Here is a 15,263-nt window from a genome sequence, read left to right as displayed (position 1 = left end):
TTCTTAAAATACAAATGCTATGTTTATAGCATGTTTTTTGTCAACTCTATTTTAGTGGTAGCAACTAATCAGAAATACTGCAGCAGAGACTAGAGAATGAGCAACAGTCCAGCCTGCACAAGCAGCCTCTCTTCCTCAAAGGATTCAGACTCTCCAGCTGATAGTGATAAGCTTAGCCAGGAGGAAACAAAAGACAACCACTTTCCTCCCAACTAAAGTAATAAGGACTAAGCAACAAGGACTGCTGCCACTTCCACTCCACAGGTCATGGCTGTATCTTTCCGAAGAAGATGCCAAGACCTTTAGATGAAGACAAATAACTCAGGAATCCACTATGGACAGAAGGGTACCCAAAAGAGAATTAGAGAGTTACTGTAATGACAAACAGTAACATTTTCCAGATAGATTCAGACTCCCAAAGAACTGAATATAACCACCATATGCATGCAAATGTATTAAAACAAGACAGATTATAGGAGTCTGAAAGTTCTGCACAGGAAAACAACTACTGTAAAGAAAAGCCAAGCCTTGAAGGAGTGGCTTTGATCAATCACAGTCACTGAAATCTGCTCACATCTTTCCATCAGCAGAGAGTCACATTCTCTAACAAATATCCCTATGGCAAAATACTGTTTCAAAACAATAAACAAGCAATAAAGTTAATGTCTATTGCAGGAAAAAAAACAAGTATTTGGTTTGTCTTAGATTCCCAGCACATCAATGTACTTTCAATGTTCAAGACAAAAACTGGTTGTGAAAGTCCAGGATTTACTATAATTTACTTGTAAATGGTCCTCAAGCAGCAAAAATGACTGCTCAATAAGGTTGGCAAAGGGAAGCAATGGCATATCTGTAGTGACTAGTTTTCCATACCACTTGGATTGTCTATAACTGTGAATGGTAAGGTTCAAATGAAGTTGTCTGTAGGCAGTGACTGCACATAGTGATTGCCATGTTACAAAATAAAATATTCAAGCATAGAGTTAATGATGTACAGAACCTCCTTCAAATTAACATTTAAGATTAAACATTTAAGCAACTATATTTTCAATTGGACGATTTCAAGTAGAACGCCTTTCTAGGCTTGCTTTATTCTAATCATATTCTTTTTGTTTACTATGCACTGCCAGTGCTCACCAAAAATAAAACAGTGCAGAAAAATCTAGCAATTTTGTCTTCATGAGCAACTCAGAATCCTCAGATGGATGGGATAGCAAGTCATTCTGATAAGCAAGATTAGATTTTCAAAAAGCAGTATTATGAACGGTTTAATAATCTGTGTTTCTGACAAACTTGTCAATCCCAGCTCATATTGAAGCAAGCAGAATTGACAAGGCTCACCATCTTTAAAACTATGATTGCTATTATTTCAACAGCATCTTTTTACTGCCTTTTTACAACTTGTGATAAAGAACAAGAGTCCAGGGAAAAAAAAAAAAACTCTTTAAGAAATAGAACATATTTAACTTCCTTCGCCCTTCTCCACATCATAGATCTACCAAGTCAGGCCTCTGCTATGATTTGTTCTTTTTGTATGTACCTGTGCATTTGGGCTGCTGAGGCTGGAATACCATTCTGCACATCTCCTTGTCCAAACTGACTGTATACTGGGTGGCCAGAAGGAAGAGATGCTCCAGAGGCTGAAGGGGGAGCTCCAGAGGTTGGAGGGGCTCTTAACGAACCTAACAACAAAGAAAAAAATACAAGCCATAATTACACTCAAAGGCTTGAACTAGCTACTGTGAAAAGTCAAGGAAGGAGGAAAGAAAGCATTCAAGAAAAGTTTAGTGATGGCCAAACTAACATGTCAATACTCCACTGGTAGCAAATTATCTGTACAGCTATATTAGTAGTAGCAAAATTGAAAGTACAAATAGTTTTAGCCAGTGTCATTAACCACATCTCCACAAAGATCAAAGATCATCAGAAAATAAGCATTGTGGAGGATCTTCAAAAGGCATCTTTATCACATTGACAGTAAAATATTAAATGTCCCTCTCCACCAATAGTCCAATTATTTTTAATCTAAAGCAAGGAAAGTATTCACATAGAATCTAATGTTCTTAACAGGTCAGTTTTCACCACCTGCAGAGTAAATAGGTTTTGAGTAGACACTCAGCATTTAAAATTACACCCTACTACCTGTTTAAACAACAGAATGGGGGTCAAAGCAGACCCCTCTCCCCATCTCAGTTGGAGATTCACAGGAATGCTTTCTCATTTTTCAGATTGAACTTGTTCAGTGACAGCACAGACACGTTTGCCTCAGAATCAAGTCCTCTCCCTTCCCAGAGACTGCACAGTGCTGGATAATATAATGCCAGCAGAGCAACTGCAGCATCTACTTCCAAAAAAAGAGAATATAAACTACTATTTTAATACAATCACATTAAAAAAATGCTGGTTATTAGAACCATATAACCATGCCAACTATCCACAGGGGATATTTGGTGTATGAGGTACAGTGAAATGCAGATGACTCCTGATGTAACAAACCACCACGAGATCAAGAGAGCAGATCCACATTCTGCGGCCTCTCTCTGAGGGTGGCCAGCATGGCAAGGTTATGGGACTCTCTCGGACCTTCTTGGGAGGAATCATTGTGAAATAGGAAGCACGTAAGAGAAACTGCTTCTCAATTCTGCAGCACAATTTTTACTCCAAAACAAAAGGTTTCAGTTCATGTATGTTTTTGTCTCATCCTCTACGCTTAAGTCTTAATCAGCTTATGGAAATAAATTCAAGAAACTAACCATACTTGAATGATTATCCAGTATTTTCTATTTCTCTTTAAAAAGTCTTTCTGACCCTCCTTTTTGTGCTTCACTGGGACTTAGAATTAATTACTTCAAAAGAAATTTATTATTTTTATGTATCATCATCTTTTCACATCCTGCCTTTTCTAAACTGTTGTTATAACATCTTATTATTCCTGCAGCCAAACATTTCCTCATCTCTAACCATTTGCGTGTTGTCTCTGTGACATTTCTATTTCTGAATGTCTTTTGTGATATCTTTTAATGTTAATTCGATATATTTTCAACTATTTTGGAATATCTTTGCCTTGATGGTACACGTAAACTGTTTGTCTTTGAGCATATTTAAACCCTTTGTCTCTGAAAGCATATTTAATCCAATCTGTGGAAGGTTCATAAACTTCTTTTTAATCTCTCCCTTTTTACATTAAGTTTATGTAATTGTTTCAACTTTAACATACATACAATTTACATTTGACAAACATGAGCAATTCAGAAAAAAAAAAATCATTAGCCTTCTTTTTCTAGTCCTTATCACAAATTTCTTTAATCATTTCCATAAATTACTCCAAAAAATTACTGAAGAACTTCAGTTGAACAGTTAGTTATGAGTATCTAGTGGTTTATTATCTTAAGATTCATTACCCTCAAGAAAGTCTGAAGTTCCCCCTTCAATGCCTTCAAGATGCTCATCACAGACCTCAAAATGAAGGCTGATTACAGCATACTCTGAAACATCTGCAATTTTACTCAAAGCCTTGAGACTCTCATTCATCATTAAATGTGGACTTGGCCCAATTTGACTCCCTGCTATTCTAAATGAACAGACACTACTGGAAACAGCTCTTGCAAAACACCACTATGTGGAAGGAAGAAAAAATACAACATGATTTCTTGCACTATTTCTAATTCTTATATCTGAAATGCTAGCTGTGCAATAAGTATTTCTTCCTTCAAGCCACAGCTTTTATAATTATTCCAAACATATACTGGGTTTCCACGGAATATGCAAGAAAGCAAAAGAGTTCTTTTTTCTTTAGAAGGAATCTATGGTTAGCAAAAATCTCATGAATTTCAAGACCAAAATCCTGGTACGTTGAGAGATTTCTTTGTTGCAATGCTTTAGAGAGCACTACAATCATGTCAAACCTTGCATTCCAGTTCTTGCTCAAATGAAAGACTCCTTGCTTTTAAGCTAAGGCTTCTCTCTGACAGAGCCTGAATGGGCCAATTCAGGTTTTGAAATCAGCTTTTGGAATATATTAGTCACAAATTAGTTTATGTACGAATCTGCAAGCATAAGCGCTTTCTATTAGGATTGTTTCTTCATATCCTATTTATGTTGTTGGAGTGCTACCTACAAATAGAGTGAGAAGTGTCACCCACCTCTGCCTGAATAATCAGGTACCCACACCTTTGAGATAAATACCTGTATTAAACAGGAACTTGGCACAAAAGCTGCTTAAGACAACCACCCTCTTCCCCACAGTAGGAGCAGCACAGCACAAACACTTCCATAGAAAGGACACTATTTACCTATGAAATTAGGTGCAAGAGAAGAAGTGTCAGAGTTGAGAGAAACAGGAGAGCCCTTCGAAGGGAACCCCAAGGAAGGGAAGTAACCTGGAAAGATAGAATACACCAGTAAATCAAGCCAGAGAGAAAGCATCAAGAGACAGCGTTCCCAATGATGAAGACATTCCACACAGCACAGAAAATACCATGTACATAAAAATCCACATCACGATTGCTGTTTATTGTTTACTCGCTCTCACTGTCCTACCATCTATAAAGTACACTACCAATATACTGTATATACTAACATGAACACAACTAGTATCATAAACCGAGTCTACATAAAATACAGCAACAACCTAACTCATTGATATTCAGACAACTATACAGTAGCACTTCCAACTACAATGATCTGGTCAGAAGGAAAACTGTCTCCTACAGAAGACTGGTAAAAAGTCATCCCAGTTTTTTTTTTTAAACATTTTACTGGTAAGCAGCAGCTACTTTTGGCTAAGCACAGTACTCTATTTCTGTTCCCAAGTGAGGCTATCATCACTGACACAGCACTTCCATGTTTCCATCAATTAGAAGGTAAAGGTTTGTCACCCAAACCAGATGTGAAGGATGGACCTCTTCCTGACTGAGGATGGCATCTGCTCCCAAGACTTCTCCACTCCATCTTCAAAGTCCTTTTTACTGTTATTTTTAAACTACATCCCTAAGACAACTACTTTGAGGTCGGAGAGTAGCACTGGCAGTTCTCTTTTCAGACCTCTGTTCACTAAATTCCTGTCAAATTCTGGTGCCTCTGGAACAAACTATCTTCCTTCTACACCATGCAGCCATAAGAGGTCTTACTACAAGGACCTGAAAAGCCATGCATGTTGGAGAGAGGGATAGAAGAGACAAATGACTTTGAAAAAAAGCCAGTTTGATCAGCATGAACTGATCACCCAAGGAACATGCACACAACAGAAGAAAAAAACAGCCTCTGAAAGTCTCTTCCGTTCTTGACTCTTCTTTAAACTGCTTCCACTAAGAAAGCAATACCTGATCATGTTTATGAGGTTCTTGGTAATGAAACGCTTGTCAAAATATATTAAAAAACTTGTTATGTTCCAGCAAAAGTTAAAATGTATATCTGTATTAATGACAGTGCTTTCACGGTCCTTAAGTTCTCGCTGCATGCTATCAGTTCTCTGCTTTGACAGTGTATTGCTTGTCTTCCACTTTTTCCCACTCAGATCTCATATTCAGCACCTACCAGCAGGTAAACTTCTGACTGCTGTGCTGCTATACAGCATTTTACATTCCTTTCTTATAAAGGCAGGAATCTTGAGTGTACAAGAAGAATAGGTATGAAGTGTGCAACTTGGCAGCTTAGATTTCTTCAGTACAGTCTGCTAACAAAGCTTCTACTACTAAGAAGGATGGTATCAGAAGAAAAGACGGAAGAGGAACCTCCTGCAGAAACCATGACCAGCCTTTGCCTGACACATCAATAAAGAGATGATGTTGACAGCAGTGCAATACACTCCTGGTGTCCAAATGAGACCATGTCACCAACAGCATGACACCATCCCTTAGTCACTACTGGCAAGAACAAGATCCGCATTTGCAGTCCACAAAAGTTTGTACACTTATGTGCCAAGCTAGCTACTGTCCTTACTGAACTGCCATGAATTAAATTCCTGCTGTTCTGAAACCGAACAAAAAAGGCAAAACAGAAGTCAAAAGTTACTTCTTTTAAAATGAAATGCCCTTCAGACTTGCAGACCATTTTTGAAGTATCAGACAAAAGTTTATCAGTTTCTTTTCACAGACATCCTGAACAGTTGCTAGAAGTTCTTCACACTGATGACAGCAAGAAACCAAGTCGTTCTGAAGTAACATCACTGATGAAAAATTTCCAACAAACGTGCAGTAATCTTTGTCCTCCTTGAATCTCCTCTCCCTCGATGAAATCAGTCCAGTTTCTCCCTGTTCCTTCCTTGAAAATGAAACACCAGTTAGCCAGGGGCTGTATACACAGCGGCTGGCTGGAACTGCAGCTATCAGAGCACTCCACATCTGAGCTCTGCCTGCCTTTCTTGTGGAAGCAAGGTTTCTTTCATCTGTCCAGTACCAATTTTCATTACTTCTATAAGAATTTAAACCTTCTGTGAAATCAGTTCAAAATTCACAGATTAAAAATGCTGTTAGATGAGATTTACTGCAGGGAGAGGAAGAAGAGATTAAGGAAAGAAGAGGAAGACTGAGTAGCTGAATAACCTGTTCTTTAGCATACCACACTAATCCTTCTTCATTCCATTATCTAGCTAATCCCAGTTAAAAAAAACCCAGCAGGTAACTCTTCAGCTTCTACCAGAATCTCTTTCTCAGGGATACAAATTTCAGTCTCTCACTTTCGTTAGTTTTAAGACAATTGTAGGCACTTCAATTGTTCTACCCTTTCATCAAGTTTAATTTAAAATTCAACAAGTTGCCAAAAAAATAAATCAAAATTTACTTGGAAGGGGAAAATAACAGAAACCATCAGCACAATTAACATATTCATCATTTCCTTAGAAAACTAATCTGAAATCTGAACAAACATCTGAGTGAAGTTTGCGTTCTTATCTCAGCTGAACTGAATTCATACAGATATCATCTACAAGGCAGATAAACTTCTACTCAGAGCAACAGTATTTTCTCCTATACAATATTTCAGAAATCACTTTTAATCTACCACAGGTATTCAAAAATAGACCCTCAAAGTTGCACAACAACTTTAAATAAGCCTTTATTTTGAAAGAAGTAACAAAATTGAACTACTTTGCAAGGAAAGAGATACAAGCTTCAATCTATTTTGCCTCTCAAAGTGACACGACTGTGCAAAACTGAGACACGAGTTCTAGAATTTCCTACAAACTTTTTATTGGTTTTAAAAACTTTAAAGAAACTAGCTGCACCAAATGTACTTTCTACCTAGAGCTGTGTCTCCTAAGAGCTCAGGATGGAGTGCAAGTCTTTCTACATATTAAGTAAAGCAGTCTCAGCTACAAATCTGTTACAAGTCCCTAACAGTCAAACCTCAATACAACTTAATCAGAAGACTGATCTATTCAGGTGCTTCAGTACCACAGGGGCAGTGAAATACAGGAAGGCAGCAGGCTGTGCCTCTCAATGTGTTATTCCAGCTATAGAAGAGAAGTAAACTGTGCTAAAATGGGTGAATGACAGAGCAATACCCTGAAAATGTACAGGAAGAAAATAACTTCTAACATCATGCATGCTACATAGAAGAGCAGAGAGAAATCATATCACAAAATAAAAATAAGCAATAAGAACCATTAAAAATAAACATCCTGTGCATGCAGAAATTCACAGATTATTAAACAAAGTTTTGATTGAGAAGTACCTTGTGGAGGGACTGGCTGTTGGTATCCTGGCATGGGACCATTATAAGCTCCATATTGCGAGTGAGGAACCCCTGGCAACGGCTGTCCTCCGTAGCCAGGCTGCTGGTATCCCTGATATCCAGGCTGAGGTTGCCCATAAGGAGGCCCTGTGTGAGCTTGCTGGTTTACGCTCATTGTATTCACATCCCCAAACTAATCTCACCTGCAAAAGAGGAGGAAAAATTGTTTTTAGCAGATGTAGAAACAAAATGGGCCAACTCCTCTACTATTTTCAAAGGAAAAAAACCAATAAAAAGAGACTCTGAGGTACTAGGGAAGGCAACACTTTAGTAGTAAGTTACTCTTGCACAGCAATTTTCCCAGTAAGATTAAAAAACTTTAGAAAAGCTAACTAGAGAAAAATATATATATAAATTGTGATGTTTCACAATCAACTTATCAGTTCTTCAGTATGGTTAGATTTGTGATCACTGTCTTAGATAAAATAAAAAAACCCACACACACTCAATTTGCCATTCTGCAACAAGTTATTATCAAGCTTCCCAGGACATCTTAAGAATTACTTGCAGTTCAAAGAACAACAGACCAACAGAAAACAAACTTCATGACTCAGATGTGAGATTCCTTAACATAACACCAGTAACTCTCAACAAGTTCAGCTTGCAGCTCTATGCTGAATCTGTCAGATCATGCTTCCTTGCTAAAAAAGCAACACTTTAGCGTCCACAAAGGCTGCTTACTGAAGTCTTGGAAAGAATCTAGAACAAGGTTAAAAAAAAAAAAAAAAAGTCTTTATTAAATAGTGGACACTTAAGTTCTCATTATGTGCATAAGTGTTTCAGAAAATTAAAAGATTCCAAATGCAGCATGCTCACCTAAGATGTTCAAAAAGAAAAGCATCACAGGCAAAGATGTCACCAAGAGATTTATACAAAGGGTAAGACCTAGAAGGAGAGTGTCAGAGACGTAAGTGAAGTTTCCTGACAAAGCTATGCAGAAAATCTTGCTTAATACATGGATTCCTAATTCTTCTCTTCTGTACATACTAAAGAGTGACTAGCTTTATAGAGAAAAAAAATAAATAAAAAAGACCATGGGAGACCTCAAAGCAAGCTGGCACTTCTTATAATATCATGGTCCCAAGCAGGAAGATATACCACAGAGACCTCCAGCTGCGGAGAACCAAGGAGATGAGTTCAAGGGCAGGAGACTCCTTCACGGTCTATTTCTCAATGATACCCTGTATCACCCGCTGTACTCATTTAACTACCTACAGCATTATCCTCCCAACGCTGCTAAGACTGTATCTACAGCAACTTTGTAAACAAATGTGTGTTTGAGAAGCAAAAAATTAAATGCTGCAGTTCATATAAAAATGCAAAGCTAAAGTAAAGCAAATAACTTTAATTCTGCCCTCACATCTTGCTCCAATTCCTATGATGAGTTTGTGCATTAAAAATATGCAGTAAATCCTAATGCAAACATGACAAACAGTGCTGCAACAGCCAGCAGCCTGTTGAGGTAAATCCCAATGAGGAATCTACAGCTTAACTCAAGAAGGTAACAAATGTCTGAGCTACTTTGCCTATTCATTGATTTTAGTATGACAACCAATGCTAACGTTTTTTACACTATCAAAAATATAACCTCAAAGAATTACTTCAGCAACAGGCAAGAGTCATACAGAAAGGGTACTGAAATAACTGCAGTTCTTTAAGAATCATCTATATACAAAGACACTCTTGCAGAGCCATATATATCACATCAAGGGAAAACATGTATCATAACAAAAATAATACTTTACAGAAGACAGAACATACCGCATTAAGTTTCCTTAGCTAGTATACACAAAAAATACGAACATAAAGCACACTACGGCTTACTTTGAAAATTACGTATTTTCCATCTGAACTAAAACTTTTGATTTGTATGTCACATTTTTTTCAACTTTTATCTGCAGATAACAACTCACATTAGCATCAGCTGAATCATACATCTTTTAAACTTAATCTGAAAAAAAAGTTTAACATTTATATTCTTCCTACTCTATGAAGGTAAAGATAAAGATTTTGTTTAAAAATAAGAACTTTTCTATTAAATACTTAAAGTTAGTCCACCCTTAGAAGTAACATATACTGTTATTTGCAACAGCTTACAGAAGTGTGACAGTGTGCATTTTTGATCAGCCTGCACTGCTTTTAAACACCTTCATACTGAGCCAGAGGGTCGTTGCTAAAAATTCAGGTTTCCCACTCCACCTTTGACTTAATTCTGCAAAACAGCCTAACCTGGGCAGCCATGGGGCCAAGAAATCTGGACTTTGGGACCCACTCCCTGCCCAAGCTCCCTTAAAGGTTAACCTCTTCCTCGTCAGCTAGGTACTGCCACCACAATCACAGACCTACCCCTACGCTTTTCATTCAGCACAAACAGCGAGGTAGGACAGTGCCGCCTGCAAGGTCGGAGCAAAGGGAAGGGAGAATATTACAAAAGGATTGCTGTGACTATGTCAGGATGTAAGGGCAGCCACTGCTGCAGAGGAGGGACCGCTGCTCACTCGCTTCTTTGTTCTAAGCACTGACTGCTGCTCACCAGAGTGTGCGCGCAAGACTGTTGGAACAGTGACTAGAAGCAAAGCAGCGCTCTCTCCCCAAAGAGCTGTTGACTAAATGGGAGCATCCTGCAGGATATTTCCAGAGCTATAATCATTAAGACACTCTTCACAATTCACACCTAGAAGACTCTATAGCAGTCACTGGAGATATTCTCAAACAGATCAACTGTTTGCAGAAACAATTACTACTGGGCTGGAGAATATCAATCTTGTAAACCATTTTGACTTACTGATACGAGGGCATACTTATCTGGTAGCCTTACCTGATATCTTTTACTATTCATTTTTTAGTCTCCCTCTTCCCTCCCATGAATGTTTTTCCCCACCTCACTGAGTAGTAGCCATCTGCTCCTTGTTCTCTCCTCAGAACTGAAACTAAGAGGCAAGTTTATTTAAACCAAAACTAGAAGAACAAAGTTCTGAGAAAAATCATTTCCTGCACTTTCTAGGAAAAAGTAGCTACAGGAAGAAGATCGTTCTAACTTAGTGCCCCCACTGAGAGAAAAGTAGTTGCCACTCAGACTTTCAAGCCATTCCATGTGGCAGCCAGCACACACTAACCTCCAGCGCAGCACAGGCTGATACTTCCTGCAAAGTGGCAAAAGCTGAAGGAGGGAGCTGGAAAGGAGGAGAAAGTATCTGACAGACCCGAGAAGAAGCCTGCACTGAAGCTGAAGGAAAGGTTACTTTACTAGTTCAGTTGCTCAACTTGCTCTAGCGTCAACAGCTAGCGTCATGCTTGCTGATTATTGTTGTGGAGTATCACCAGGGCAAGACCAAGAGTATCCAGCTCAGAAGGCAAAAGGCAGTTGTTGCTGGATGAGTCTCTGCTCCTCTCTCAGGAAAGATCATCTTTATGAAATAACACTCATTCTATTTGCTAAAAAAGATGCATGTGAACTACAGATTTGAAATTAGAACATAGTCATTTGAATGGATATAGGAAAGTGAACATTTTATTTGCAATAACCAAAAAAAGCCACAGAGAATGTAATATATACACAAGATAAAGAGAAAAGGCATAAATGGCCATTCTGCTCAATCAAAATACTGAGGATATTCATTTGTATGTGGCATTATTAAAACTAAGCCAAATATAATGTGAAAACATGCTGTTGAACATTATGCTACTACACTCAATTACAATACAAAGCACCAGTAAATAAAGCTCAAGTAAGCAGGACCGACGCTAGTGTGAAAATACTATCACAACAAGCAGTCATTACTATAATTGAAATTAGTTCCTTACAAAACATGAAGCAGTCACTCTCTACAGCTTTTATTCCTCTGAACAAAAGGCAGTTGACTATGGAAGTTTTGTTCAAAACAGTGTTAGCGCAAATATTAAAAGTTCAGACCAGAACATATGTATTCAATACAGATAACCAGCACTGATCAGCAACAAACTGAAGGAAAAACCATGCACATCAATACGGAGAACAAATCTTCAGCTTCTATGATAGGTTCTGTAGTCCTCAGTATCCACACAAAACAAACTGCAATTCAGTTTTTATGATCTGTTTTAAAAAAATACAATTCATACAAATGTTTTTCATCAGCAGATCTCTCAAATCAATAAAGATTGCATAGCCATCACTTTTCTGATTTGCATTCACTGTTAATTCCCTTTTGAAACTGAAAAGCTTGATCTCATCAGTTCTTGATCAGTTTCTAAAGGAAAAGCATACAGCAAAATGACTTACTTTCTGAAAGATGCTAAATTTTTATTGGTCTCAAAGAAATAAAAGGCTTGCCTGTTCCGATTTTTGATGAGAGTGATCCTTGGAAAAAAGCTGAGGACAGCATGTCTTGCTATATTTTGCTGGAACTAAAGGAAATACGTCTACTTAATTTCTGAACATGGAAATCAAAGTCATTTCCAAAAGACAGGAGAGAAGAGGATGATCAGCATCCTCAAATCAAAGACCGATTTAGAACATTACTTATAGTGCCTTTAACGTGTCTGTTCTGCAATTTTATGTAGAAGTACCAAAATAATGGCATTCTCAAAGACCTAAATTCTGGAGCCAAAAACACTCTTCTGACAGATGTCCTTGCTTTTGCTTCAGATACAGCATGACAAAGCCTGCTACAAGCATTCATAAAAACACCTGGCTCTTTTTAGATGCAAGAAGCTCCTGTTTCTTTAACAGAAATACTGAAAGAGAAGCTCATATCCTGGAAGTCAAAGACTGGCAACTGATTTGGAATGATCCATGACACTATAGCGACATGCCTCCCATATATTTGTCCCAATTATTGCAAATGGCATTACCGGAACTGCACCTCCAAAATCCAACTGTATTTTTGTGGAGCTCTATCTTTCCAGCTGAGCAGGTTCTCAGAACTTCCTGCACCACAGGTAACATTTTCTTCATCCAGGCATTTTGAGTCCAAAAGGATGTTTTAACGATTCATCCAGAGATATGACACCTACTCTACAACATACAACTCTGCAATTTAATACTAGTAAAAGTCCAGAAGCCGCAGAATTTGCATTGAAGACTCTCTTAGGAAAAAAAATGACAGATTAACTGCTAAAACACCTTAACATGATAGGCTCTGGAGCAGAGTTTTGCTTTTCTTGCGTTGTTTTTGAAAGTCTTTCAGGCATCAGGACGCAGAAATCAATAGTTCATATCTGAGTTAAAAAAAAAGATAATTTCTATGCTCTTCTACAGAAAGGCCATCTTAAACCCTGTTTTGTTAGGCTGATCCATCAACTTGGGCAAGAACTAATGCAACATATGAGCTACAAGAGCATAACAGTAAAAAAAAAATCAATACAAAAATTCTAACCTCAAATCTCCCATGATATTCAGTGCCCTACCTCCTCCAGTAGACTTTTATATCTCCCTGGAATAAACTCAGGAAATACAGACATCCCTGGACGGATAGCTATTTCTCAAAAAGATTTCAAAATCACTCAGTTACGGGTACCACTCCTAGATGGAAATCCTGCAGAGGCCAAAGGCAGAGAAAATATGACATCAACAAAATGACAACAGAAGATTCTCCTCCCCCTTAGTTGTATCTCCAGATACCTGTTACAACCAGTTAAGTCATCTGACTCATGTCTGTGAACTCTGCACACCTGTAATTGATTAGAAACACTTAAAAGTAATTTCAAGTTTAGAGAAGAGGTCAAAAGGAGAAGAAATGAGTAAAAATATGTGGAATAAGACTTAGAATTGTATTATGTTACACAAACTTTCTGTGCATACATTGTAACACCGCCCATCTTTCATCCAAGATTTCTGTGCTCTAACTCCAAAAAACATGTATTACACAACTCCTACTCACAAAAAAAAAAAAAGAGATATGCATTTTTCCTAATGCATCCTATCCAGTTTATACTGTCTTTTTGTGCTTTCTTTCTTAAGATTGGAGCTAGCTGATCACACAAGAACAAGCTCTATCTTCACATATCATTCCTAATAGTTATTCAAATTTAAAGATCCACACACCTCCACCTTTTCTCTTCTGTGGAGACCTTGCTGTTGATTATTTTTAATCAATCCTTGTACCTTGCCCTTCCTTAGCCAGCCATTAGTTCTTTCTTGGATTTTTGACCCTCCTTTTGATAATAACTGTTACAGGAAGAAAATATAATTTGACTCTATCAGAAGAAAACAACCAAAGAGGTACACGCATTAAACAACTCATTAAAGAAATAATCCTTGAGACAGCTTTCACTGCTAGGGCTGGAACTCAGCTTTCAGCCATGAAATTAGAACCTGCAGTGAATGTCCTAGCATGCAAAGTACTATTTATCCATCTTCATCTAGTGCTCTATCTAAAGCAATAAAGAATTGAGTGATACATCTTTAAGCAGAAAGGTTCTTTCTTACTTACAGAATTAGGCCTCTTTCACAAAATTGATAGGAACCATTTGTGTTTCTGCAGACAGTATACATATATGATTTAAGACAAGTCTCTTCTAAAGGGAGACGCTCTGGCATTCTAGGTGACATCGACTTGTGCCTACCCCTCAATCAGAATAGCTGCTCTATGACAAGGAGGAACAGGTCAAAGCCACAGCTACTTAAATCCATCCAGAACAACTTCATATTAATGAACAGTAAAGACCTCAAAAGTAAGTTCAGCAGTGAATCAAATTACTTTCTAGTAATGTGATTTTATCCTGTTCATTAAAAAAAAAAAGAAAAAAAGAGAGAGATCGCACATCACATATCAGAAGACATTTCCCCTCCCTCTTAAATTCTCCCAAACATTTGGTAAAGTTTACTAACAAATTCTGTAAGAAGAGAGGACTAAGAAATACTTTTATGGGACTATTGGATTAGTGGATGAAAACTGAGTTGCAGACTGAAAGTCTTCTTTATAGAGAGTCTTCTTTTATAAAGAACTCTGGTGGTTAGCTTTTCACACCTGTGTAAAAAGCTAACCTATTTTCCAGCAACCACTCTCATCAGCCATGGCTACTATATGTTTAAATGGAGCTTAAACTACAACTCTTACCACTGAAGCCCAGTTTGGACGTTTTTGCAAGATTTCCCTATCGAAGGCACGATTTCAGAGTTGACTAAAGACACCACACACGCATTTCCGAGGTACTGAAAAATGCTCAAGTACCTCTGCAGTACAAAAAGGTCTGAAACTAACCTCGTCCCTACGCCAAAGGGCTTACCTCAGAAAAAGTGAAAGTGAACTCCAGCAATACAGAACAAACAGTTAAAGCAGCACCTATCTGGAAATCACGATTTCATCTCACACATTCACTATGCCGAGCCTACCGCCGTGTTTCGGTCATGCCACCTCCTTCCCTTTTTCCTATGCGCTTTCAAAGAAAGTCACACACAGCCAACCGCTAAACTGACTGCTAAACCCCGGCAGAGGCCGTCGCCGCGTCCGGCCGCCCTTTGGGAGCCCTGAACGAAGGGAAGCGGGAAGAGCGCAGCACCAGACGCCCGCGCTACCTCAGCGCGCACCTGCCCGGCGCCCACGCCGGCCGCA

At 38.3% G+C, this 15,263-nt stretch overlaps 1 protein-coding gene across 4 annotated transcripts in view; it reads right to left on the bottom strand.

The window, feature by feature from the left end:
* The window catches only part of SEC24C (SEC24 homolog C, COPII component), a 32,240-nt gene extending 24,371 nt beyond the window's left edge, over nt 1-7,869 (bottom strand). For 2 of the 4 annotated variants that reach the window (XM_085312251.1, XM_085312252.1), the window contains exons 1-3: nt 7,672-7,869; nt 4,293-4,379; nt 1,541-1,682 (exon numbers count right to left, since the gene is read on the bottom strand). In XM_085312251.1, coding sequence (XP_085168377.1) covers nt 1,541-1,682; nt 4,293-4,379; nt 7,672-7,846 — 404 coding nt within the window. In that variant the 5' untranslated portion in view covers nt 7,847-7,869. The remainder of the gene's footprint in view (nt 1-1,540; nt 1,683-4,292; nt 4,380-7,671) is intronic. The other 2 variants (XM_085312253.1, XM_085312254.1) reach the window with 1 other exon arrangement.
* Between the last annotated feature and the right edge of the window lie 7,394 nt (nt 7,870-15,263).

Source organism: Rhea americana, unplaced genomic scaffold, assembly GCF_003343005.1.
Source record: "Rhea americana isolate MKP2758 unplaced genomic scaffold, rheAme1 scaffold_36, whole genome shotgun sequence".
Classification (NCBI taxonomy): Eukaryota; Metazoa; Chordata; class Aves; order Rheiformes; family Rheidae; genus Rhea; species Rhea americana.
The sequence above is the reverse complement of the archived record's forward strand: the minus strand, read 5'-3'. Positions and strand labels throughout refer to the sequence as shown.